At 38.2% G+C, this 26,145-nt stretch overlaps 1 protein-coding gene across 3 annotated transcripts in view; it reads left to right on the forward strand.

The window, feature by feature from the left end:
* The window catches only part of FAM114A2 (family with sequence similarity 114 member A2), a 64,559-nt gene that overhangs the window by 33,328 nt on the left and 5,086 nt on the right, over positions 1–26,145 (forward strand). Inside the window, exons 2-12 of one of the 3 annotated variants that reach the window (XM_069102549.1) lie at positions 3–58; positions 1,826–2,070; positions 2,857–2,956; positions 3,471–3,560; positions 8,777–8,880; positions 13,844–13,978; positions 14,885–15,043; positions 16,743–16,866; positions 19,148–19,227; positions 24,051–24,188; positions 24,579–24,718. In XM_069102549.1, the coding sequence (XP_068958650.1) occupies positions 1,840–2,070; positions 2,857–2,956; positions 3,471–3,560; positions 8,777–8,880; positions 13,844–13,978; positions 14,885–15,043; positions 16,743–16,866; positions 19,148–19,227; positions 24,051–24,188; positions 24,579–24,718 (1,301 nt within the window). In that variant the 5' untranslated portion in view covers positions 3–58; positions 1,826–1,839. The remainder of the gene's footprint in view (positions 1–2; positions 59–1,825; positions 2,071–2,856; positions 2,957–3,470; positions 3,561–8,776; positions 8,881–13,843; positions 13,979–14,884; positions 15,044–16,742; positions 16,867–19,147; positions 19,228–24,050; positions 24,189–24,578; positions 24,719–26,145) is intronic. The other 2 variants (XM_069102551.1, XM_069102550.1) reach the window with 2 other exon arrangements.

Genomic DNA, 26,145 nt, shown 5'->3' on the forward strand with positions numbered 1-26,145 from the left:
ACAGTCTACGTCCGGGGCGCCGGGGACTCGCTTTGGTCGGCTGCAGCAGCTCTCTATGGTGCGGAGACCCCGGGGAGGGGGGATTGGGGTGGCGAGGCTGGGACTGGAGAATGGTAAAAGAGGGAAGGGATGTGGTGTGTGAGAGGGAGCAGACAGTGGATAAGGGATAAGTGGATAAGTGGATAAGCCCCCCGCAGGGGTCTGGGAGGGGCGGGATACAGGCTTGAAGCATCTCGGCCTGTGGAGGCCGGCTGGGCACGTCAAGGCTACGTAAGTGCGTGCGGGGGCGGGGCACGCGGCTGCGTGGATGTCTGTGACGCCAGTTGGTTTGGGGGTCGGGGGAGGAGGGTGTGTGCAATGGAAGCCTTTGGAGACCCTGAGAGAGAATCTCCTATTTGTAGAGAGGAGAGATGCCTATTTTAGCCCCCAACATTTATAAGCGAGGAATGCCCACTACCCGGGGTCACACAGCGAGTTAGTGGCAAAGTCGGAACTAGAACCCAGGGCTTTTCTACAGCTGCAAGACCTCTGGCATTCTGATCTAGGTGGAGATTGCCTAGTAGTAGCTGTGTGGTCTAACAAGTCACCTACCTCCCCGAGACTTAGTTTCTCTATCTGAAAACGACGATCTATGAGGGCCCAGCCTGCTCTTACCTGTGATGAATCTGTGATTCCCTGATTGTTTTTCTTGTAACTCCTTAATTCCCGTCACCCAAGCCAGATTCGACTCGCTTTTGCTAAAACTGAAGGTTCAAAATGCTTATTTTAGTCTCTAAGTATCTGGAAAATTATAGGAAAGAGGCATTACCCTTCACAGGAAGACAATTTGGGTTGCCATAAGGAAAAATCGGACAATTAGAACTGTCCAAAAATGGGAGGAGCTCATCACATATAGTCAGTTCCTTATCATTAGAGACGTCTCCTTCACTGATGAAAACTTACTTGCTCTTCTTTTTTGGGTAGTTCTAATTATTGAATTAGATGCAGCTGGGTTAAATGATATTTATGTCTACAAGATGGGTTATAGGTCAAATATACTCATCATTACTCATGCTTATAGATTGTTAGAGCTGTATGGAGATCCGCTAGTTCCACTTTCATTTTAAAGATGAGGAAACAGGCTCAAAGAACAAAATAAGACACTGACATATACTCAAATAAGGTGGTAGGCAGAGTGGAGACTTAAAGAATTGTAGATTTCTCGAATCCTAGGCAATTGCTTTTGACTTTACACCAGATTGCCTTTCTTTCAGGTCGTTTCCATCTGGAAGAGTCTTGATTCTGTAGTTCACAGACTTTATCTGTTTATGTCTGTAGAATTTAATTTTGTGCCTTTGCTTTATCACTCCCCTGGTGTAGAAATGTCAATTCCTTGCAAGTAAACTATGCTTTTATAGACTATACCTACCTTGATTTCTTGCCCCCAAACTTTGCTTTGGTGGTGGTAGTGGGGTTGGGGCAGGGTCTGGGAGGGAGGTGGGTTTGATAGATTGCACAGCAGATTAAACAATAAGACAGGAAGATTATCATGCCTGATCTAAGAACTGATTTTGATTAAAAAATCTTCATAGATTAAAACTTCAGTCTCCTCGTTTCCCTCAACTGAAAATGGAGATAGCAATTTAAAATCACAGTTGGGAGGTTTGAACTGTTATTCCCCTTTAACAATGTTGAAAAAGAACTTACTAAAGTATATTTATATCTGTAACTGTTAATGACTTGTAAAAAAAAAAAAGGATTTTAAAAGTGTTTGCCCAGAAAAAGTCATGTTATAATAGTAAATGAAAAATCTTGATTTTTGTTCTTGGGATATAATTTTTATTAGGAGATGTTCTAATCATGTCTGAAAATGATGGTGTCAAGAATATGGCAACAGTAGAAGAAGCTCCCAGTTTCGAGAGTGGAAACATTGAGCCAAACGTGGAACCTCATTCTGCTGACCCTAGTGCCACTAAAGAATCTGAATCAGAGCCTATTGCTCTCACTCGTAAAAGACCTGAAATAAAACCTCCTAGTGAGCCTGTGACTTCGGAAGTTCTCCCGGATGAAGGATTGAAGTCTGTGGACAAGGTAGAGTGTCAATTTTAATTTGAAGTTAAAAATCTCTGAAGAAAATCATTTAAGGACATACCTTAGAATCATAAAAAAAATGCATGTATTAAGTACTATTTAATATCTCCCTACATCTAAGAAATCTTGCATAATGTACAGAAATTAAATGGGTAATGTTAATTGCTTTTTAAGGGAATCCTGGACCAGCTTCCCCTTATGTACTCATTTATGAAAGGCAGTATGATACACAGTATTTAAAAGCATACTACTTAGAATCACAAGACCTGGGTTTTAGTATCAGCTTCTTTACTTGTAAGATATGTGAACTTGGGCAAATCACCACACATTTCTACGTTTTAATTGTCATCTTTAAGGTGGGAGAAATAAGTTACTGTCAAGTCAATCTGTTTCCCTGTTTCCTCATTTGCAAAATAGGGATAATATTAATAGCATCTATCTCACAGGGTTGTTGTGAGGATCAGAGAGATAATAGTTTTAAAATGCTTAGCACATAGCTCCTCCCCCATATATTGAGTGTTATATAAATATTAGCAGTTATTGTTGTTACCTCTTACTGAGTTGTTCAGTTGATCAAATGAGGACATGCATAAAATATTTTGGATATATAAAGTGTCATTTGTGCATTAGGTGTTGTTTTAATCATAATTATATTTGCTGTGCTATTAAGAGGCCTTTGATATCCGAATACTTTGAAAGATAAAGCAAAAAAATAGAAGGCATTCATATTCACATTTCTGTTTTTATCTTTCTTTTTTTTCTTTCCTGCTTGTTTGAAAAAAATAGGATCCTGTTTCTAAAGAAGTACCCCAAACAGGATGGGGATACTGGGGAAACTGGGGAAAGTCTTTACTTTCTTCTGCTTCAGCTACTGTAGCCACTGTAGGTAAGTTCTGGAGTCATTTTGTTAATTCTTGCTTGTGTTTTGTGTAAATGTTCCTATAATTTCTGTGCCTGTAACTTTGTAGGAGAAGTTTCATTATATGAAGAAACAGAGAATATTAGGAAATGATTATGATATAAAATTAAAGATTTCAATGAAACATTTTTTAAAAGAAGAAAACAGTAACATATTGGGCAGTTCACTAGTAAGTTAGCCAAATATTGCATAGATTCCATTTTGTGATAAGATGGATTACTGAATTTTTACTGGTAATTTGAGATCTAGGAATTTCCAGTATCCTAAAATCACATTTTCCTATTAAAATAAAAGATGAATTAAATTTTTCAAGGAGTATGTCAGGTAACCTGGAATAGCATATACTCAACATGTTTTACCTGTTGTGTTGATTTTTAAAATCTGGATTGTTCATTTAGAATTTGGTTTTGTTTTGCTATTTATGTAGTTTTGGTGACTATGGTCACATATATGTAATGGAAATGTCATTTTCCTTCATTAGGACAAGGCATTTCAAATGTCATTGAGAAAGCAGAGACTTCCCTTGGGATCCCTAGCCCCACTGAAATTTCATCTGAAGGTCAAAACATAGGTCAGTATCTGCATTTTTCTGTTAAAGCAGAATACTTAAAAAGTCATCATTCATTTGGCAAATAACTTATTGTAACGGGAAATAATGGACTGCCATAGCAGTAGATTATATTTTTATTGTATTAAATTTTGTATGTTCAGAGTATAGTGTGATTGGTTTCAAAAGGATTTTTTTTCCATGAAGATATTTTAAGTTGTATGTGTATGATTTAATATAACTATATTGAATTGGAATATCTCTAGAAGAGGTGGCCAAGGGGGTGAATGTCTAGAAGCTGTATCACATGACAAATAGTTGAAGGAGCTGGGGTTATTTATTTAATCTGGATAAACATGATTGTTAAATTCAGATATTTTTATTTCCTGTGGAAGAAGGATCATATTTGTTCTGAATACCTTCAGAGGGCAGTGTAACTGGTGGTTAAAAGATATGAAGATGGAGATTTCAGATCTATTAAAGAATAACTTACTAATTATTAGAGCTGCCCAAAAGCATTATTATTCTGGTGGTATGTGTATAGAATATTGGCGTTGGAGTCAGTAATACTTTAGTTTAAATCTTGCTTCAGTTTTCTTATCTTAGAAATAGAAATAGTACTTATATCACAGAGTTGATTGTGAGGATCAAATGAGATAATACAGATAGTCCCAAAAGTCTTAGTCCCATTCTTTTTTTTTTAGTGTTTTAATTTGTTCATTTTTAGTTTTTAGCATTCATTTCCACAAGATTTTGAGTTACAAATGTTATCCCCATCTTTCCCCTACCCCTATTCCAAAATAGCGGGCCTACTGAATATCCCTTCCCCTAATCTACTCTCTTTTATATCCTCCCCATCCCCACCTCTAACTTTCTAGTAGGGCAAGATGAATTTCTGTACCCCAGTGCCTGTATATACTATTTCCCAGTTGCATGTAAAAAAAAATTTTTTTTAACATTTGTTTTTAAAACTTTGAATTCCATATTCTTTCCCTCTTCCCTCCTCACCCACCCCCACTGGGAAGATAAGCAATTCGATATAGATTGTACATGTGTAGTTACACAGAACGTTTCCATGGTAGATCTATTGTGAAAGACTAACTATATTTCCCTCCATCCTATTCCAAACCCCACTTAATCTATTTTCTACTTTGACCCTGTCCCTTTTCAAAGGTGTTTGCTTCTAACTACCCTCTCTCCCAGTCTGCCCTCTCTTCTATCATCCTCCCTCTTATCCCCTTCCCTGCTACTTTCCTGTAGGGTAAGATACCCAATTGAGTGTGAATGTTATTCCCTCCTTAAGCCAAATTCAGTGAGAGTAAGGTTGACCCATTCTCTTTCACCTTCCTTTTCTTCCCCTCCATTGTAACAGTTTTCTCTTGCTTCTTTTATATGAGATAATTTACCCTATTCTATCTCTCCCTGTCTCCTGTCATTGTATTCCTCTCTCACCTCTTAATTTTATTTTTTAGATATCATCCCTTCCTATTCAACTGATCCTGTGCTCTTTGTCTATGTATACATATACACATATATACACACACACTCACATATATATTTATACATATATACGCCCTCCTATATAAAAATATATACATATGTATACATATATGTACATATATATTCCCTTTAACTATCCTCATACTGAGGAAAGTCTCATGAGTTACAATTATTGTTTTTCCATGTAGGAATGTAAATAGTTCAACTTTAATAAATTCCTTATGATTTCTTTTTCCTGTTTACTTTCTCATGCTTCTCTTGCTTCTTGTATTTGAGAGTCAGATTTTCTGTTCAGCTCTGTTTTTTTCATCAAGAATGCTTGAAAGTCCTCTATTTCATTGAATGGCTATATTTTCCCCTGAAGAATTATTCTCAGTTTTGCTAGGTAGGTGATTCTTGGTTTTAATCCTAGATCCTCTGACCTCCGGAATATCATATTCCAAGCCCTTTGATCCCTTAATTTAAAAGCTGCTAGATCTTGTGATATCCTGATTGTGTTTCCACAATACTCAAATTGTTTGTTCCTGGCTGCTTGTAATATTTTCTGCTTGACCTGGGAACTTTGAAATTTGGCTATAATATTCCTAGGAGTTTTCTTTTTGGGTTCTTTTTCAAGAGGCAATTGGTAAATTCTTTCAATTTCTGTTTTGCCCTCTGGTTCTAGAATATCAGGGCAGTTTTCCTTGAGAATTTCTTGAAGGATGAGTTCTAGGTTCTTTTTTTGATCATAACTTTCAGGTAGTCCAGTAATTTTTAACTTATCTCTCCTGGATCTATTTTTCAGGTCAGTGATTTTTCCAATGAGATATTTCACATTGCCTTCTATTTTTTTACTTGTTTGGATCTGTTTTATAGTATCTTGATTTCTCATAAAGTCATTAGCTTCAATTTGCTCTAATCTAAATTTGAAGGAATTATTTTCTTCAGTGAGTTTCTGAAATTCCATTTCCATCTGGGCAATTTGGCTTTTTAAGGCATTCTTTTCCTCATTGGCTTTTTGGGTCTCTTTTGCCATTTGAGTTAGTCTATTTTTTTAAGATGTTATTTTCTTCATTATTTTTTTGGGGTCTCCTTTAGCAAGCTGTTGACTCTCTTTTCATGATTTTCTTGCATCATTCTCATTTCTCTTCCCAATTTTTCCTCCACTTCTCTTGATTTTCAAAATCCTTCTTGAACTCTTCCATGTCCTATAACCAGTTCATATTTTTCTTGGAAGCTTTTGATGCAGGAATTTTGCCTTTGTCGACTCCTGGTTCTATGTTTTGATCCTTTTTGTCCCTAAAAAAGGATTCTATGGTTTGATTGTGCTTCTTGTACTTGCTCTTCTTGCCAGCCAATTACTTGACTTTTGAGCTCTTTGCCATGGTAGAACTCTGCTTCCAGAGTGGAGAGAGCTTTATTCCAGATCTCTGGGGTTTTTGTGAATGTCAGAGGTCTGAAGAGGGCACCCTCTCTACCGCCATCCCAAACTGGCAAACTGGCCACACACCCCAGGACCACCACCCAAGACCGCAATCCAGATCCAAGCAGGTCAAATCAAAAGCAATTACTCTCTGAATGGTCACTTGGTCCCCCTATGATCTGATGGTCAGGAGCTCTGGAGGCAGCCATGTGGCAGCAGCTGTAGCCATCACACCTACATCACCTCTGATCTCAGGTGTAGGGCCCAGACCGCACTCTTTTGTCACCTATTTCCAACAGAGTTTCCCACTGGCATTTTACTTTCTCTTTGGCTTTTATGGTTTGAGAAGTTTGGAAACCGCCACAGCTGCTGAAGTCTGCCCTGGTCCATCTGTTCCACAGGTCGGGGCCGCCCGGGGCTCAGAGCAGGATTGCGCTCGGCTCCCAGTCTGGTGCGATTGACCCTTCCTCTTGGCCTGCCAGGCTGCCTTCAGCAGGAGATATGTTTCTCTCTGTCACTTTGTGGGTTCTGTAGCTCTAACATTTGTTTTGTTTTGTTTTGTTTTGCTTTTTGGAGGCCAGTTGGGGTTAAGCAACTTGCCCAAGGTCACATGGCTAGTTTTTTTGTGTTAAGTGCCTGAGGCTGGATTTGAACTCAGGTCCTCCTGACTCCAGGGCCAGTGCTCTATTCACTGAACTACCTAGCCACCCCAACTAACATTTGTTTAGAGTCATATTTTATAGGTATTAGAGGTGGTTGTGGCTAGAGCTCATGGAGTTTCCTGCTTCTACTCTGCCATCTTGGCTTCACCCCTCCCTTAGTCTCATTCTTAAGCTTAGCTTAAAATTGTACTGACAATTTTAAGCTATTAAAGCTTAAAACTAAAAAAAATAAAAGCTTATAACTTCACTGAGACTTTTGGGACACCATAAATATAAAGTGCTATATAAGCTAGTTACTTGCCAGGTAGTAAGTTCCACTTCATTAGAGGAATTATAACAGAACCTGGATGATGACTTCTGGGGCATTTACATGCCCAGAAGAAATTCATTCTTCATGCAAATTCATTCATCTTGAATTATACACCTTTTTGAGGTTACTTTTAATTATAAAATTCTGCCTCATTCACTGTGGTTAAACAGAGTTTTTAGGATGGTATTTCAAGTTTGATATATGTTCAAAAAGAGAACATATTATTTTCTCACAAAATATAATACTGTTGTCAAGGGTACCATCAATCTCTCACTCACCCATGTTCTTAATCTCTGTCATTCTCGGTCATACCACATAGCCAGTAAGTAGCCAAATCTTGTGGTTTTTCCCTTTATAACATTTCTTACTATCTCTTTCCTCTAACAACTACTTCTGGCCTGACTTGTTGCAATAGCCCTGTAATTGGGCTTCCTGCCTCATATCTCTCTCTACTCCAGTCCAGTATTTAGACTCAGATTCCAAAATGTTTTCCCTAAAATGTAAAAACAAAATCTGAAAATGTCACTTCTTATAGTCAGTAAGCTATACTTGCTCTCTCTTACCTCAAGAATCAAATATACATTCCTTGTTTTGTCATTCAAAGCCCTTCAGCATAACCCCTTCCTACCTTTCAATTACCCCTCTCATCATTCTCCTTAATCCAGCCATACATACCTATCTATTCCTTACAATGCTCCATCTCTCTGTCTCTGGGCATTTGCACCTATTCTCTTCTGTGCCTACATGCTCTGTCTTCTCACTTACACCTTTTTGCATCCCTCACGTGCTTTAAGACTTACCTCAAGTGGCACCTCTGGCAGAAAGCTTTTCCTCATTCTTCTGCTGCATGCGCCTTCTCCAAAAGCTACCTTCCATCTACTCTATATTTATCTTATATGTACTGATTTATGTGTATGTTGTCTTCCCCATTTGAATTTGAGGTAAGAGATTGTTTTCACCTTTGTTTTTTGTATCCTCAGAACTTTACATAGTGTCTAACACGTAATAATAGGCACTTAATAAATTTGCTTGTTGATTGAGTGAATGAGATTGTTCTTCTAAAGCTCGTTATCTAGTAAGACATAAAGTAAAAAAAGCACTGGACTTGGAATTGGAAGATCTGGCTTCAATTTAACAAAATTTCATTAAATACTTACTGTGTTCTGGGTTCAGGTCTTTGTTCTGCCCCATGCTGGTTGTGTGACCTTGGAAAAATCAGTGTAATTATCTGAACTTCGTTTTTTTTAATCTGTAAAGTGAGATGGGTTAAACTAGATGACCTCTAAGAGACCTTTTAAGGTATGATGTCCATTGATATTTATGTGGTTTCCTTTTCTTCATCCTTTTCTCTCCCTGTGAAATACAGGAGAGACTAATGTCAAAACAATCTATAAAGAGGATGGAAATACTTCACCAATGGGTGCAGCACTTAGTGTATTCTCAACTATTTCTACAGCAGTTCAGAGTACGGTGAGTATGAAAGGGTGTGCTTCCTTTATCCCTCCCAAAAGGAATAGTTTTGAGTAGAGGAAAAGAGGATGGACTTGTATTGGAGATCTAGGCTTTATCCCAGGCTCTAATATGTAGCAACTTAATTTTCATGAGCCTACTGTGCTCATCTGTGTAAATCAGGATAATAATGATTGTGCTGCCTACTACATAGTTATTGTAAAACTTAAAGCATTACAAAAACATCATCTTTTTTAAAACTTTAGAATTTTCAAACTTTTTTTTCCACATTTTTATTTAAATCCATGAGGGGAGGGAGGGCAGGGCGAGTAGCTAGGTGGCACAGTAGATAGAACACTGGCTCTAGAGTCAGAAGGACCTGAATTCAAATGTAGCCTCAGACACTTCACACTTACTCCCTTGACATTTACTAGCTGTGTGACCCTTGCCAAGTCACTTAACTGTAGTTACCTTGGCAAAAAAGAAACAAAAAAACCACAGTGAATTATACTATTTATATTTATGACATTCCACACTAGAGATTATATGTCATGACTTGGATTTAAGTCCCGGGTTAAAAAAATCTGTAGGAAAAAATGGTGATAGATGTTGCCAGGAATAGTGTGAAGGCAAGAAACACAACATTTTTCATATTTGGAGATTTAAAAATTTGTAAGTAGTTTAGACTTTTCCTCTTAAAAATATTTGTTCACATGTTACAAGCTATAAAACTTCATATCCTTTCATGCACTTATTTTGTTTGGGGAACATACTTCAAGAATAACCAAAAGGAATAAAAAATAAATTTATATAGATGTTCATAGCAATGCCATTCATAATGGTGAAAATTGGAAATAACCCAAATGTCTGACAGCAATAATTATAGACACACATTTTTATAGTCCTTTACACAACATCCTTTTATAGGCTTCTCAACAACCCCATATGGTAAGTAAAATGTTATTATCCTCTTTTCACAGATAAGAAAACAGACTCTAGAAAGACAATTTGCCAAAGTTTATACAGCCTATTTAAATGACCGTCCTCTTGAACTTTGGCATTCTGGCAAGTCTGGGACTTTTTCTATTATGTTACATGTTATATATTAACCCAAAACTCACTTTTAATAACAATATTTAATATTTCTGATAAGTGGCCCATGTCAGTATATAGAAGTGTTTCTTTAAATAAGCAACTCTTTTTGTGGTGGTAAAGAAGTAGAAACTGAGGGGATGCCTGTCAGTTGGGGAATGGTTAAACAAGTTGTGATATAGGATTGTGCTGTAAGAAATGATGAGTTGGTTGATGTTAGAAAAATAATGAAAAGTGAAGTAAGTGAGCAGAAGCAAGGGAATGTTGTATATGGTAACAGAAATATTGTTTGAAGAATAATTGTGAACAACCAAATTATTCTGAATACTACAAATACTAAGATCAACTATAAAGGACCTTTAAAGGAAGATGCTATGTACCTCCAGAGAAAGAACTGCTAAATAGAAGTATTCATAGTATGACTTTACATTTATTTATAAATCTGTGTCAAATGGTGGTCTTCTCTAGTGCATGATGAAGAGGGAGGGAGATAATTTGGAGTTTAAAATGTAACAAAATAAAAAAAATGTTGCTTGCCTTTGCTATATTGCTATCATTGTATCAATTGTTTCTCTTCACTTCATTCAACATGAGTTAATACAAATCTTTCCATCTTTTTCTGATACCATCCCTTTCATCATTTTTTACAACACAATAGTATTCCATCATATTTATGTACTTGTTCATTCATTCCCCAATTAATACCACTCCCCCCACCTGATTCCCATATTCTGTTACCTCAGTAGAGCTATACTTTTTTGTACCTTTAGGATTTTGGATTTTCCCTCCCCCTTTCCCCTTTTCCCCTTTCTCTATTTCCGTGTTAAATGAAATATTTCTGTACCAAACTCTTTGTACCCATCTCTACTTGTGTACCCTAATTATAGGACATAATTCCCCTAACCTTCCTTCTCCCCTGCCCCCCCTCACGTATTCCTCTTCCCCTGTCATTCCATTTTTCTCTTAAGATCATCAAGATAAAACAGAACCACTCCCAGGCCTAGTCTAATTAGATTCTTTCTGGGATTCATGACAAAAGTTAGAGTTCAGAAAGGAAAGGTGGATCATCTCCCCATAACTGAATGTAAAGTTTTTCCTTGCTTAGTTTTTTATCATTGTTCGTTCATGTTTACCTTTTCATGATTCTCTTTACTCCTTTGAACTTCAGAGTTTCTATTCAGCTGTTGTCTTTTCGTCAGAAATTCTTGAAAGCCCTCTGTTTCATTAAAGGTTCATTTCCCCCTGTAGAATTTTACTCAGTTTTGCTGGGTAAGTTATTCTTGGCTGTAAGCCCATCCTTTGCCTTCTGGAATATATTTTAAGTTCACCACTCCTTTATAGGGGTGGCTACTAAATTCTGTGTAATCCTGAGTATGAGTCTTCAGTTACTTGAATTCTTTCTGAATCCTTGAAGTGTTTTATTTTTTGATATGGAAACTCTGGATTTGGGCTATGATGTTTCTAGGGGTTTTGGGGGGGGTTTTCTTTTAGGAAGTGACTGGTGGACTCTTTTCTATTTTCACTTTGCCCTCTGGTTAAGAGATCTGGGCAGTTTTCTTTTTGACTTAGTGGAATAGAATGTCTAGGTTTCTTAATAATTCTTAAATTTTTCTCCTTGATCTACCTTTCAGATCAATTGTTTTGGTATTAGATACTTTACCTTTTTTTCTCCAGCCTTTTGACTTTGTTTTATTTATTTTTGTCTCATAGTCATTGCTTTCTATTTGGTCCATTCTAATTTTCAGAGAATTTGCTGCTTGGTTTTGTACTTCTTGTGTCAAGTTGTTAATTCTGTTTCCAATTCTTTCTTCCATAACTCTCATTTCTTTTCCAGTTTTTTCCTCAAGTGGTCTTATTTCATTTCTAAAAAAATTTTTTTTAAACTTAAAAAAAAATTCTTGCTTCCTCTCTGTAAGGGTTATGGGATTTAAAGATCTCCCATGCCCCATGGACGTGCTGACATAGCAGAGCAAGAGAAAGTGAAAAGCCGAGCTAACGGTCCTGCGGTTGGCAGTTGGTGGCAGTTGCCTTTTTTTTTTTTTTTTTGAGTTAAGACTCCTGCTGAGGACTGCCAGGGGCCGGGGCTGCTGGGAGCGCGCTTCCCGGACGCTGGGTGGTTGCTGTGAGTGGGGAGAGGAGGACCTTTGCCTGAGGTAGCCTGTTCTGTTTTAAAGGCTTGAGAATGTGGGTGCTTTTTACTTTATCTACCTGTGTCAATATCATAACTACTCTGATGGCTTTCACTTTCTGGTTTTGGGACTCAGTCTTTTGGTATCTTAATAAATTTTCTAGTTTATTTCCCCAAATGGCAAACCTGACGTATTTTGTGATGGATAATTATATCAGCATATTTGTAATCTCTATAGGCATTGTGAATATGGCATTGCTGATACACTCTCCTCCAGAAATTCTAGTTGAGTTTGTGCTCAAGCTGTGTTTTTATCTGAGGCATTACTTATAAATGTTTTGGAGTCATTCTTTTCTTTACTGTTTCTGTCTTGTGCATCTCTTAATAATTAAATACCTTAATTTTTATGGAGTTTTTTTTGCTTGTTTTCAGAGATTAGTTAAGGTTACTTCCTCACAATATTTCATATTAGGACTGTGTTCTGGCACACTTCTGGACTGCTATAGCTGCTATCTTGGCAGTTTTGAGTGTTTTATTCAAAGATCTCAGACTCAGTTCAGGCTAGGGACCTGCAACCTTTCATTGCTCCCAGAGTGGTCTGATACAGGATAAAATCTGATTGCTACCCCCCCTAGTCTGAGCTCTGTAAGTTCTTGACCTGGGTTTTGGTTAAAGTAACAGTAGACTGCTGATAGCTTTAGCCATCATCTGCCAGCTAGGAAGTCCTGCTGGTTCAGAGTAATAGCTTCAGTGTCGCCTTTGGTCTGTGGTTCCTGCCCTGGTTATTCTTCTGCAGACTGGGCTTGATGCTAGAACTAAAATCCTGTTCTGCTCCTGGGGTCTAAGCCACATCACTGTTGCTGTTGGCTTCTGAATTTCCTTCTTTCTCAGTGCACTGCATGGTACCTCACTGTGGGCATATCTCTTTCTCTGTGTGCCCTGGATCTGAGACCCAGAACTGGGTAGTGGGTGACAAAAACTGTCAGTTGTTACTCTAACTTGTCTCAGTGACCTGGTATGAATCTGGGGGTGCTCTGGTATGGCTCTGGAACCTCCTCTTGCCTGATGTACAACCTGTTCTCTAGACACTGCAGTGCTTTGTGTGCATTGGCATCTTCCTACTCCTACCCAGTCCCTACTGACCTATCGTTAGTAGACCTCTTTTTCTCTGTCCTCAAGCCGAACTGGGCTGGATACAGAACCTACTATTGCATTTTCTGAATTTTCTCATAGAATTTGGTCTCTTACATTATCTAGGTTTGGTGAAGGAGTTTTGTGGATGGACTGCCTTGCTTCTTGCTACAACACCAATCTTGACCTAAACTCCTATAGCTTTTTTAAGAGTAGTGGGCAAGAACAGTTCTTAAAGGTATCCACTTGTGGTGTACTACTGATTTGGTTTTGGAATACCTTGGTGTATGCCAGCTTTCTTGTTCTACCACTTATTAGCTTTGAGTTTTCACATGTCACGCCCCACTTCCTTCTTTTACTCCCTGAATCTCATTTTCCTCATCTCTTCTTTGTACTACTTAGCAGGAATATTGTGAACCAAGGTACTGTGAACAGAAAATACACTATAGAAATGTGAGCTAGTGTTTTCGTGATTATCGTCAACATATTGATTTTAGCACTTAAATAAGTTTTATAGAAGAATCCTGACATCATTATTAGGTGTGGGTAGATTTTGTCTGCATTTACACAATTAATAGATACAAATTGATTTTCCTAATGCCATACTGATATTTGTACATCTTTTTTTTCCAGGGAAAGAGTGTTATTAGTGGAGGCTTAGATGCTTTGGAGTTCATTGGGAAAAAGACAATGGATGTGATAGCTGAAGGTGATCCTGGATTTAAAAAAACCAAGGGCCTAATGAACCGAAATTCTACATTGTCTCAGGTACTAAATCTTCTTACTGTCATATTTTCTTTTCCCATTGTGATCTGTATTTTTGCCTGTGGAAAGAATCTTAGGCCCTTCTTATTTTTTTTTAACTTAACTTGTTTTTAGTAGCTATTTCTCTAGGCAACCAAAACTGATACAATCTTTAGTACTTTACTATTATGATTTCATCAATGTGGGTACTGTTTCCACTGATTCATATAGCAATCAGTATTCATTTTCTAGTAACAAATGAATATATTGTTAATGTAGTAATAATGAAATATAAAAATGAGCTAGTGATAATTTATGTTTATATGAAAATTTAATAATAGCTGGTATTCATACAGTACACTTCATACCTGTGACCTTGGGCAAATCATTTAACCACTCTAGGCACTCAGTTTCCTCATCTGTAAAATGAGGAGATTGGATTAGATGACCTTTAAGGTCCTTTCCAGATCTAAATCTATGATCCTGTAATTCGTCTTTTCTACTGAGTGTGGGGAAGAGGGTATTGGACTAAATAAATCTGAGGTCTTTTACAGTGCTAAGATTCTGTAAATCTATTACTAGAGAGCTAATGGGGCTGGTTCTTATTTTTCTTTTCAGTTTTTGCCCTTGTATATTTGTATTTTATTAGTAGATTCTAATCTTTGAGGTGTATGTGTACATTAGGTTAATGTTGAAACCATTTTCCTGAAAAATATTTGGTTTCTCAAGTATTCATTTTGCTATTCAGTGTCAAAATAACTTGTGACCATTTCTACAGTAAATCTCCTTCAATCTTTCCATCTTTAATGTTCCATGAATTAACAGGTCAGTACTTTGTACTGCTAATACTTTTGCTACCTATTTCCTCTGCTTTTAGAAGTCACCCTTGAGCTGCCATTGTGCAGGCTTAATACCCCTATTTCTTTTCAGGTTTTGCGAGAGGCAAAAGATAAGGAAGAGCTGAGGACAGCCAATGAGGTTACCATGGATACTGACAAGAAAGCTCATTATGGATTACTCTTTGATGAATTTCAAGGCCTTTCACATCTAGAAGCTTTGGAGATACTTTCTCGAGAGAGTGAAATAAAGGTACAGTAATAGTTTGAATATAGAGTGCCTCCCAAAGTAGGTAGCTCATTCCTTAAATGAAATATCTTTGAAGAGGGGGAAATCTATATAGTATAAACTGAAAAATAATAATACAAAATTACTCTGATACTCCAGTGATTTTTTTTTAGATACTCCATGACTTTTTCGGTGTAATATACCTTCTAACAATGCATTGCAATACCTCCATACTCTATAGACAGTACTCATTAATTTCTGTGACTTAAAAATATCATCATCATGTAGCCAATTTTTAGGTGAGGCATCTGTGCATATTTTGCTTGATTGTTCCTAGCAATCTATTGTCAGTGTATACTTATAGCTTTGCAGTTAAATAATAGCTATAGAGCATGTACATCGATGGTAGTTTCAGGAACCCCAAGTTACCTCTACACCATGATAGTACATTGAAATGCACACAGTTAGCAGATATAAAAGCCACAGTTAATGTGAAAGTTGGGTGACAGGGTCATGGTGGGGAATGTGGAAAGAAAAGAGATGGGTCCTAAAGTTTGGAGCTCTGGGGACAGGACCCAGGTTCTATGAGTGGGCACCATTGTCAAACTCACAGACCCATATTTAGGTAGGTAGAAAGAAAAAATAGTTGGGACCTATTGAAAATGTTGTCTTTACTCTTACTGTGGGAGCTACGGGGCTGAGGGAGTTTAAAAATCAGGCAAAGCATGAGTAGAAATTGCTATGTTCAGGTTTTGGATTTGTCAACTTTTAAAAGAACATATGGTTTTTGTTTGACCCAAGATGTAAGGTAGAAATGAAAGTGGGAGTCAGTCTTTAGTCAGGAAGAGGAGGTGTTTCAAGGACGGAGGCTCTATATTCCTTAAGTCATGTCAATAAGTAACAACCAGGCCCTGTGCTAGCTACGCAGTAGGGATATGAAAGGAGGGTAAAAACAGCCTCTGCCCGCAAGAAGCTCAGAATCTAGTGGGGAAGGTAAGCATGCAAATGACTATGTACAAACATGATATATACAAAGATAATCACAGAGAAGAAGGCGCAGCATTATGGGAGGCTGAGAAAGGCTTTCTTGCAGAAGGTGAGATTTTAGCTGCCACTTGAAAGAAACCAGGAATCAGAGGCGAGGAGGAAGAGAATTCCACGCTTGGAGGACAACCAGTGAAAATTCATGAAACAAAATCTGAACCTCATACTTGAAATAGAACAAGTAAAGTGCTGTCTCTCAGTGGCCCAGATGTTAATTTTTCCTTTACCTTGACCTGCTATTTCCATAAGTTAACTACTTTGTTTGCTATTAATTGGCTCAATATTATTTCACATGTATTTCTAAAACAATCATTAAGCACTCAAACTTTTCTAGACAGCTCCGATCTAGGCTATAATTTGGATTTACTGCATATAGTTGAAAAGCCTAATACCAATCAAACAAATAAATAAATGTGTATATATGTTATCTCTCTATCTTTTGAAGGGGCCAACCAACCTTCCATCCTTAAACTTTGGTAAACTCTACTATTGTTGACCAATGAGCTATTGCTATTACTGCAAAATTGGTCTTTAGCCCCTTAATCTGTAAAATGGTTATGTAATACTTTTCTTATCTGTAAAATTTCCTTATCCGTAAGGAATTCACTGGAATTCTTTATGCACTTTCAATTATTTTTTATATTCATGTATATTTTATGAATATCTTGTTTGTAACCAGGTGAAATCCCTTACTAACTCTCTGTCTGGTGAAGAATTAGAGAATCTAAAACTTGAATTGGAGCAACTCAAAGAAGCTTTTTCATTAGCTGAGTTCAGTGATGAAGAGGAAGATGAAAAAAGGGGTAATATGTAAATTCACTTATTTGTTATTAAAATAAAATTACCATTGAGACAGTCTGAATTTAGAATTCTAGACCACTGGAGTTACTCTCACCTACTCTGGGTTAAATATTCTGGTCCCTACAAAGAAGCTATATTTCCTACTGTAATTTAGCAAGTTGACATCCTGCTTTATCAGCCAGTCTTTGATGAGTTTAGTTAGTGTCATTCAGTCCTTCAGCTCTGATATGAACTGACTGAGTTAAGTTTGTGAACATTTAGACCTTGGAACTAATACCATCAGGGTTCCATGGGTGACCCTTCCCAAGTGCACACATCTCATAATAACAGTTTTTCCCTTATAGATAAAATGTTAGAACACAATACCAGCTGACTGTTCAGACAAGATTTTACAAGTAGTCTGCACTTTGGTGGCGTTGTTGTTGGACCAGGATCTGGGTCCCAGCTTTGCATCTTCTCTGCATTAAACTCTGCTGCCTCTTGTTTTAGACAACATGCTACTGTGTAGTACAGCCCCAGCTTCTTGAGAGCATGTCTTATTGAACTTAACAAGCATTTTGAAGCGTCTGTTTGGTGCATAACAGTGCACTACATTCTTATGTTTCATTTTAACACCCAAAACCTTGAGGTTAATAGACCCTTCTTCAGAGACTCTGTGTTGTCACTTCTTAATCAGGTTCTGGGGAACTAAAATGCAGTAAATTGAGGTAACCTCAAGATCTCTGCTATACATAAAGTGTATTCAACTCTACGTTAGCTACCAGAAGTTTACCTTTGAAGTTCTTGGTTGTGCCTGATAAGTTAGCATAAAGTGAATAAGTGTTGCTGTATATAAATGTATATAATCATGCTTGACGTGATTAGAAAGTAGTTATTTTGAAATAGATTTATAGAGCTAATTATTGTTATTGATTCAGCTTGTGGGAACTAAGAAAGATTTAACTTTTAAATAGTTGTGTAGTGTGTACCTAAATCTGATTTGAGTTACTCAAGTTAGGGAGTGCTAACTCCATTGAGATTAACCATACTGTGATAATCTCCATTTTTTAAATAAACTTCACTTAAGTTATTAGTACAGGATGCCACTAACAATTTATTATTTGTTCCATCTAGTCAGCATCTGCCCTTGCATAAGTAATCAGAAACCATAATCTTTAAACACTGCTTAAAGTGCTCAAAGGAATTTTCTAAACAGATGTGCAGGATTTGTATCTTTAATTAGCTCCTTTACCTGTCTACCAGCAATCAGGACTCTGGAAATGGCAGATCTGGGATTTTTGTGATAAACTTCAATTGAGAATGCCCCTGTGATATTTATAGACCGCTTCCTTACAGAGCCTTTACCATCTGAGTGGGGTAGAGAAATAGCACTGAAGCCATTGGGGACTACACTGTTTTTGCAGGCTTCAGCTTCCATTAGCATCCTCAATCTTATCCCCTAATCCTTGAAATCAGGGAATGCAGTGTAGTGTTATGAAAGCAGCCCTGGACTTGGACTATATAGATCATGCATTTTATTTTTAATTTTTTAAATTTCTTAATTTTTTTTTGCTTTTTGGAGGGCAATTGGTAACTTGCCCAAGGTTACACGGCTAGTTTTTTTTGTGTGTGTGGGTGTTAAGTGGCTGAGGCCAGAACCGAACTCGGGTCCTCCTGACTCCGGGGCCAGCGCTTTACTCACTGCTTAGCCTAGCCGCCCTAGATCATGCATTTTAGAGCTTGAAGGTGCCTTGGAGTTTATCTAGTCCATGTATGGACTCAGAGACTGAGCTGCAAGGCCCTGTAGATCACGGCTGGAGGACGGGGGCTTTGGACCGAGGGCCTTTTAACTTGGAATCCAGCACTCTTCCCGCTGCATCGCGTTGCCTCTTGTGATTGCCTTTACTCTGCTCCAAAATTTCCCTTTATCCCAGTTTTCCTTGTACCTGAACCAGCATTGATAGGTTTTGCCAATATATTTCAAACTCCAAAGAGTCACATGGCCAAGTTAGTTAGAGAAAATTGGGGTAGACCATCAATGTTAAAAGGGATCAGAGAAGGGCTTGGAACAGAGCAGGCATTCCAGGTGACTTTTTCTGTTTGCGTTTCTGTGATGTGCACCCTCGTGTGCTCCTTTGTGGCGGTCCTGATCACCTGTTAGAGACTGTGAGCTTTGGGAGAACCCGTGTTCTCCACTGGCTGATGCACACAACCTGTGTACCATGATACGCTGTTCGGTGCTTGTTGCTGATATGTCTTACTGGTCTAGCTACAGTGTTTTCACTGCCGTTATTTGTCTTCCAGAAGGTGAAGATTTCACCACAGAGATAACAGAGCTGTTTTCCCAACTGCATGTTTCTACCAGACCTGACAAACTGACCAAAGTGAGTCATTTCATCCTGGCATTTTTTTTCTGAGTACGAGTAGGATAAACATACGAGACTTTGAGTAGATGACTCCAAGCCCCTGGTGGACAGATCACAGAGATGAAGCGTCTGTCCTTTTACTTTGTTTCCTTTCCAGTACATCCCATAATACTTCTCTTTTCATACTCCCACTGCCTAGCGTAATGTGGAACATATAGTGGACACTCACTAAATGTTGGTCGTTATCCTAATTATTCTGTCACTTCAATTTATATAAGGCTTTCTTCACCATAATCCCATAAAGCAGGTAGTACGAGATTAGGGAGATAGGGATCTCACCTGTGATTTCATTAGTATAGGCAACTCTCGGATGAGGAAATTATCTTTATCAGTTCAGGATGGCCTCTTCTCTGCAACCACAGACTTAGAGAGTAACCTAGAACACTGCAAGGTTAAGTGATGTGCCCAAGGTTGTTATACTCAGGTCTTCCTGCCTCCAAGGCCAGCTCTTTATTCACACCAGCTCTCTGGTAGTCCAAGTATGATAATTTTAATGCAAAGGGATATTGACTTAAAATAAAATTGCAATTTCCCACCCCCCTCCTACCTGCCAAGAAAATTAAAATGCAGCTACCTACCATTCCAAGCATCCAGACCTTGAGCTACCTTCTCCAGTACATAGCAGGAGCTGCTTTCCACAAGTTGCTCATGACTGAATGTTACAAATCAGCATCAGGAATAGTCTGTCCCTAGTCAAAGGACCTAGAGGGCATTATAGAGCAGTACATTGTCTAAAAAAGGTAGAAACATGGTACAGTGGACTGGAAGGTAACATTTTTAGGGGAACTTGGGTTTATGTCCTTGTTCTGCTTTTCACAAGCAGTATAACTGTGGATAATCTACATAAATTGTTTGACCTCTGGTAGCTTTCTTTGCCTATGTGAAACTCAGTTCTTATTTACAAAATGAGGATAATAATTTCTGTTTTGTAACACTGAGCTGATTACTTACTTAGCATCTCTGAGATTGTCTTCTTAGCTATGAAATAAATGTAATAATCCATGCCTTCTGTCTTTCAGAGGTGTTGTGAGGATCAAATGAGATAATGTGTATGAAAGAACTTTGAAAAGTATAGTTCTCTGGGTGGGGCAGTGCACACCCATAATCTCTGCTTCTGGGGAGGCTCAGACTGGTAGATCACTTGAGTTCTGCAGTTCTGAGATGGTGAGCCAAATTAGCCCATCAGGTGTCTGCACTAAGTCCACCAGCAATAATGGTGAGCCCTGGGAGCAGGGAGCCATCAGACTGCCCAAGGAAGGAGAACCCTCTTAGGTCCAAAGCAGAGGTGGTCTAGGCTCCTGTACGAATCAGCAGTGGGATCATGTCTGTGAGTGACTGCTTACACTTCCAGCCTGGCTGAAATAGGGAGACCTAGTCTCAAAAGAAAAAGAAAAGTATAGAGCATTATGCAAATGTCAGGTATTATTATAATAAAGGCAGTGTAGGGTAATGCATAGAGAGCTAGACTTGGAGGCAACACACCTGAGTTCAAATCCTGCTTCAGATACGTATGTGTTATGTGATACTAGGCAAATTACTTATACTTTCTCAGCATCAGTTTCTTTATTTGTAAAATAGAGAGGATAATAATAATACCTACCTCACAGAGTTGTAAGAATAAATGAAGTTATATACTTAAAGTGCTTTGTAAATCTTAAGTTGCTATATGTTACCTCTTATTGCTATTATTACTGCTACTAATAAAATAATAGGCAGCATGTCTAAAGGATACAAGATTGGACTTAGACTGAAGTTGGGATGATCTCCCTATGAGCCTTATTAGATGTGTGACTGGGCAGGTCACTTCTCTGGGCCTCAATTTCCTTAACTTTAATCTGAGGATAATATTACCCGTAGTACCTGCTTTAAAGGATTGTTGGAAAGCTTAAATAAGATGTGAAGTGCTTTGAAAAATTTAGATTGCTATATAAATAATTGTTATTGTTAAATGGTAGCACCAGGTAACATAGTAGATAGGGCATGGGACTGGGAATCGGAAAGACCTGAGTTTGAATTCCATCATAGATACTTACTACCTGTGTGACCCTGGGCAAGACATTTTTTAACTTCTCATCTCAGAAATGGGTATAATAATAGCACCTATCTCCCAGAGTTGTTGTGAGGATCAAATGAGGTAACATATGTAATGCTTTGCAACATATGTAAAGTGCTTTGCTTAAAGCACTATATAAATGTTATCATCATCATCAGCTTACTAGCAAGGTATTGTCTAATTGGTTTTTGTGGCTTACAGCTAAGGTGCCGACCATCATATTTTTAGGCTTTGGAGGTACTTTAATCTGAGCTCAGAATCCATAAAAATAATAGAGAAGGCTTGATTTTAGTGTACTTAACAGATGGCTGAATAGTTTGCAAAAGGACTCATCAAGCTGTAGGATGTTCAGTATGGCAGGCAGGCCAGTTCTCATTGGCATCTGAATTAGTTGACATCTGTGACCTATCCTAGTAAGAGCCATCATAGTCCACAAGAGTCACAGGTAGGTACGTGCTTTTTATTAATGGTCCCCTGTATTTTATGTTTAATTTTTTTGTCCTTTGGGAGGGTAGAAGGCAGGGCAGTTGGGGTTAAGAGACTTGCCCAAGGTCACACAGCTAGTAATTGTTAAGTGTTTGAGGCTGGATTTGAACTCAGGTCCTCTTGACTCCAGGGCTGGTGCTCTATTCACTATACTACCTACCTGTCCCCCACTCCCCCCCGCCATATTTTATAATAACTTCCCTGTGTTCTCAAGAGGCTAGAAAGAAAGGGCTCAGAAACTTGGCCCAACATTTTAATAAGCTACTTGCTACATAAGACTGTTTTAGAAGCAGCATAGTAGGATGGAAAAGTAAGATGATGGAGTTTGAGTTCAGGCACTGAGACAATCTAGCTGTCCATGGACAAATCCTTTAGCCTCCCCAAGCTGCAGTGTCTTCATCCATAAAGTGGGGATGACAACACTTAGGTTACATAAGTACTTCATATAGGGTTATTGTAAGTAAAGTGCTTAAGGTAAATTGTAAAGCATTATAAACATGTGAACTCTTTATTGTTTTTCTTTTGAAAAATTAAGTGTTAAGATTTATTCTGTCTTCACAACATTTCTTCTCTACATCCAATTTCTTTCCATTCATCACAACCCTATTGCAGCTAGGTGGCCCAGTGGATAGAGTATTTGGGCCTGGAGTCAGGAAAACCTGTGTTCCTATCTTCAGATACTTCCTAGCTGTGTGACCCTGGACAGTCACTTAACCCCTGTTTGCCTCAGTTTCCTCATCTATAAAATGGTGATAACAATAGCACTCAACCTCCCAGGATTGTTGTGAGGATCAAATGAAAAAATAATTGTAAAGCACTTAGTATAGTGCCTGGAACATAGTAAGTGCTATATAAATGTTATTAATTTCCAGCCCTCATCACCTTTTGCCTGGATTAATTCATTAGTCTTGTAACTCTTCTCTCTGCCTCAGGTCTCTCCCACTCTCCAGTCCATCCTTCACTCAGCTGTCAGCATTATTTTTCTAAAGCATAAGGGTCTGACTACTCTCTCCTCTCTCCCACTTTGTTCGGTGAGGTCCCTGTCACTATCAAATGTAAACTCCTCTGTTTGGAATTTAAAGCTCTTCATCTTCTAGCCCCATCCTCCCTTTCTAGCTTTCTTATACTTTGTTCTCCTCCGTATACTCTACAGATATAGCTACACAGACCTATTTACAGTTACTCAAACGTGGCCCTGCATCTTCCATCTCCTGCCTGTGCTCTGCTTATAACCCCTGCCTGGAATGCTCTACCCCCTCATCTTACTTTTTCTGGCTTCCTTCAAGACTCCACCTTCTGCAGAAATCCATTCCCAGTGCTCTCAGCTGTTAATACTCTTCTCTTTCAGACTACCTTCATCTACTTCATATATATTGTATGTACTTAGTTATTTACATATCATTTCCTTCATTAGAATGTATGTTTCTTGAGGACAAGGACTGTTTTTTGCCTTTTTTTTTGTATCCCCAGTGCTTGGCACAATAAGTATTGACCTGGCCTAAGGTCAATACTCAAAAAATGCTTGTTGATTGACTGGTAAAAATGCTTGTTGACTTTATCAGGTGGAGAGAGCTTCCAAATTGGAAGCCTTCCTATTTCAGTGAAATCACAGGTGCAATCCTTATCCCTACATAAGTACTAATTGTACTTATGTACAGTTTCTATGAGATGCCATATATATATAGTGCAAAGAATATTAGACAGATGGTTCCCAAAACTGGGGTCTAAAAAGCCTTGCTACTTACTTTCTGTGAGACCTTGTGCAAATCATTTCATATTCCTGGGCCTTAGTTTCCTCATCTGAAAAATGAGGGATTCAGACTTGGAAATCTCTAAGGTAATTACAATTTTAGGATTCTCAAAGGGGTTTCTCCTGTTCTTAATAGGCAATAATATGCAGTACTGTGCTAAGCCACTGGGTGGCATTAATATCATGAGAAAATCGATCATTTGTCTTGGGCTAGATTTTTTGGCCACAGTGTTTTTATTGCAAGGTGATGGCTTTATGCCAACGCATAGTGCCTATGAAAAATGTGTTCTGTAACCACAGACATGGTGTGGACTGTCTTTGTGGCTTTATATAGTCATTTGGAACTGAAAGAGGAACATCCGAGATCATCTGAGTCCAACCTTTTGTTTTATGGCTATCAGTTTGCTCTGCTACAGGGGCAGGAAGCCTATACAAAGTCCTCTTGGGTTTGATGGGCATTTATCTTTTTTATTCTTTTTAATACATATGTAGGCAAGAAATACCGTTCATGAATGGATCAGGATGCCTAATTCCAAACCTTTAACAGAGGGAGAAGAAGAAGAAAAAGAAGAAGAACGAAAGCAGGTAGAGCTGGAGAATCCAGAGCAAGGAGATAAAAAAACAATAGAGGTAAATAATAAGGTAGAAAAGAACCCTTTTAGTATATGTTTGAAATGTAACTACTATATTCAGCTTTGTACTTAGGGGATGATTTAGAATGCTAAGAGCATTAGTTCTTTGTTTACTAGCTATGTGACTTTAGGGAAGTGTCATCAGCAATGAAATGAAGGCATTAGGCTAAATTATCCCCCTGTCTTCCAACAGCTCTTAACGTTTTATATTTTAAGGTCCTTTCCTGCTCTGACATTCTATGTTCTGTGGTCATCTTCTGTTCAAATGTCTAATATGTTTCAGGATGTTGGATAACAAATTGTTTACCAGAGGGTGAAAAGATGGATGATGTTTCTTAGAGAAAAATTACATACTTACATAAAATAAGTGGTTTTCTTTGTCTCCCAGGATATTCATGCATTTGCCATTCAAAGTCTGGCAGAACTGACAGCCTGCTCCATTGAAATGTTCCATAAAACAGCAGCATTGATTCTTCATGGTCAAAAACAGGAGATAACTGCTCTAAAGAGAAGCAAAACCCTTTCCCAGTGAGTATAATGAGTATTCTTTATAAAATCAAAACTTTTGTCAAGTCTTTGTATTGCTGTCACCCAATGCAGTTTCAGTCACATAGTAGGAACCTAATAAATTCTTTGATCCATTGAATAAATGTTGGTCAACTTGAATCTGTGATGTTAGGGAAGGAAGGAGTAGGTTCTAGACAGTGTATGAGGTCCAGCTTGAAGAAAGGCATGAAAATGTGAGAGTACAGTTGGGGGTTGTGGCATAAAAGTGATTTAGTTTGGCTGGATTGTAGTGTGTGGAGAAAAATAATATAAGCCAGGAAAGGTGGGGTGGTGTCATGTTTCAGTGAGCCTTGAATGCAAGGCAAAGGCATTTGAACACAACAAACAATAGGGAGCCACTAAAAACTTTTTTAGTAAGAGAGTGATAACCACCAGACCTGTACATAAGAAAGATGTTATTTATAGTGGTTTGAATAGAGGAGAGGTTAGAAAGTCTTGTGTAAATCAAGGCAGTTGGTAATGAGGGCCTACAGCAGGGTGCTGCCTAGGAATAGGGATGGATGGGAAAGATTTTGCAGTTACCAACAAGACTTAGTAACTGATTTAATATGAGAACTAAAGGGGAACAAAAAGTCAAAAATAACTGTGAAATTTTGAATGCTGGAAATTGGATGAAGTGGTATCAGGGATAGAAATGGTGAAATCATGAAGAGGAACACATATTTAGGGGGGGAAAAGAAGATCAATTTTAGAAGATTATTTGAATTTAAGCTGTGGTGGGTCAGGCACATGAGTAACTGGAGATTGTGGATTCAGAAGTCAGACCTGGAGATTTGAAAATCATCTGCCTGGAGAAAGTGGAGACATTGGGTATAGACAGCTTTTTAAAGAACCTTAACACTGAAGGGCAAGACCTGAAAGAGGCAGGAAGAATGGAATCAAGGCTTTAGGTAGAGGTATTAGTCTTAGTAAAGAATAGGGTTATTTATCTGTGATATGGAAAGAGAGAGAGAAACAGACAGAGAATATATTGACATTTAAGAAGGGAAGGTGAAGCTGTTTCGGTCGGGTGACTTCAGGCTTCTCAGTTAAATTGGAAGCCAGGTCATCTGTGAGTTTTGGTGGTGAGACAAGAGAAGAAAATGAGATAGGAAGTCTATAGATAGAATAGAAATGTTGTTGTGTCCTAGCTGATATCATGTGTCTTAAACTTTTATTGTATATAGTAGTTACTTTATATATATTCGTTGAATTGACTTTGATATGTGTACTAGCCACCTTTTGGAAATCTGTTTCTGAGCTGGACATGGTGACACATGCTTATAATCCCTGTTACTGAGGAAGCTGAGACTGGCAGATTACTTGAATTGGTGTTTCTGAGCTTCAGTGGGTATTCACACTAAGTCTGGCATCAGTGTGATGCCCAGTATGATGGCCCAGAGTGGGGG

Source organism: Petaurus breviceps, unplaced genomic scaffold, assembly GCF_028583685.1.
Source record: "Petaurus breviceps papuanus isolate PSGF00001 unplaced genomic scaffold, PetGlider_PUasm1.0 551, whole genome shotgun sequence".
Lineage (NCBI taxonomy): Eukaryota > Metazoa > Chordata > Mammalia > Diprotodontia > Petauridae > Petaurus > Petaurus breviceps.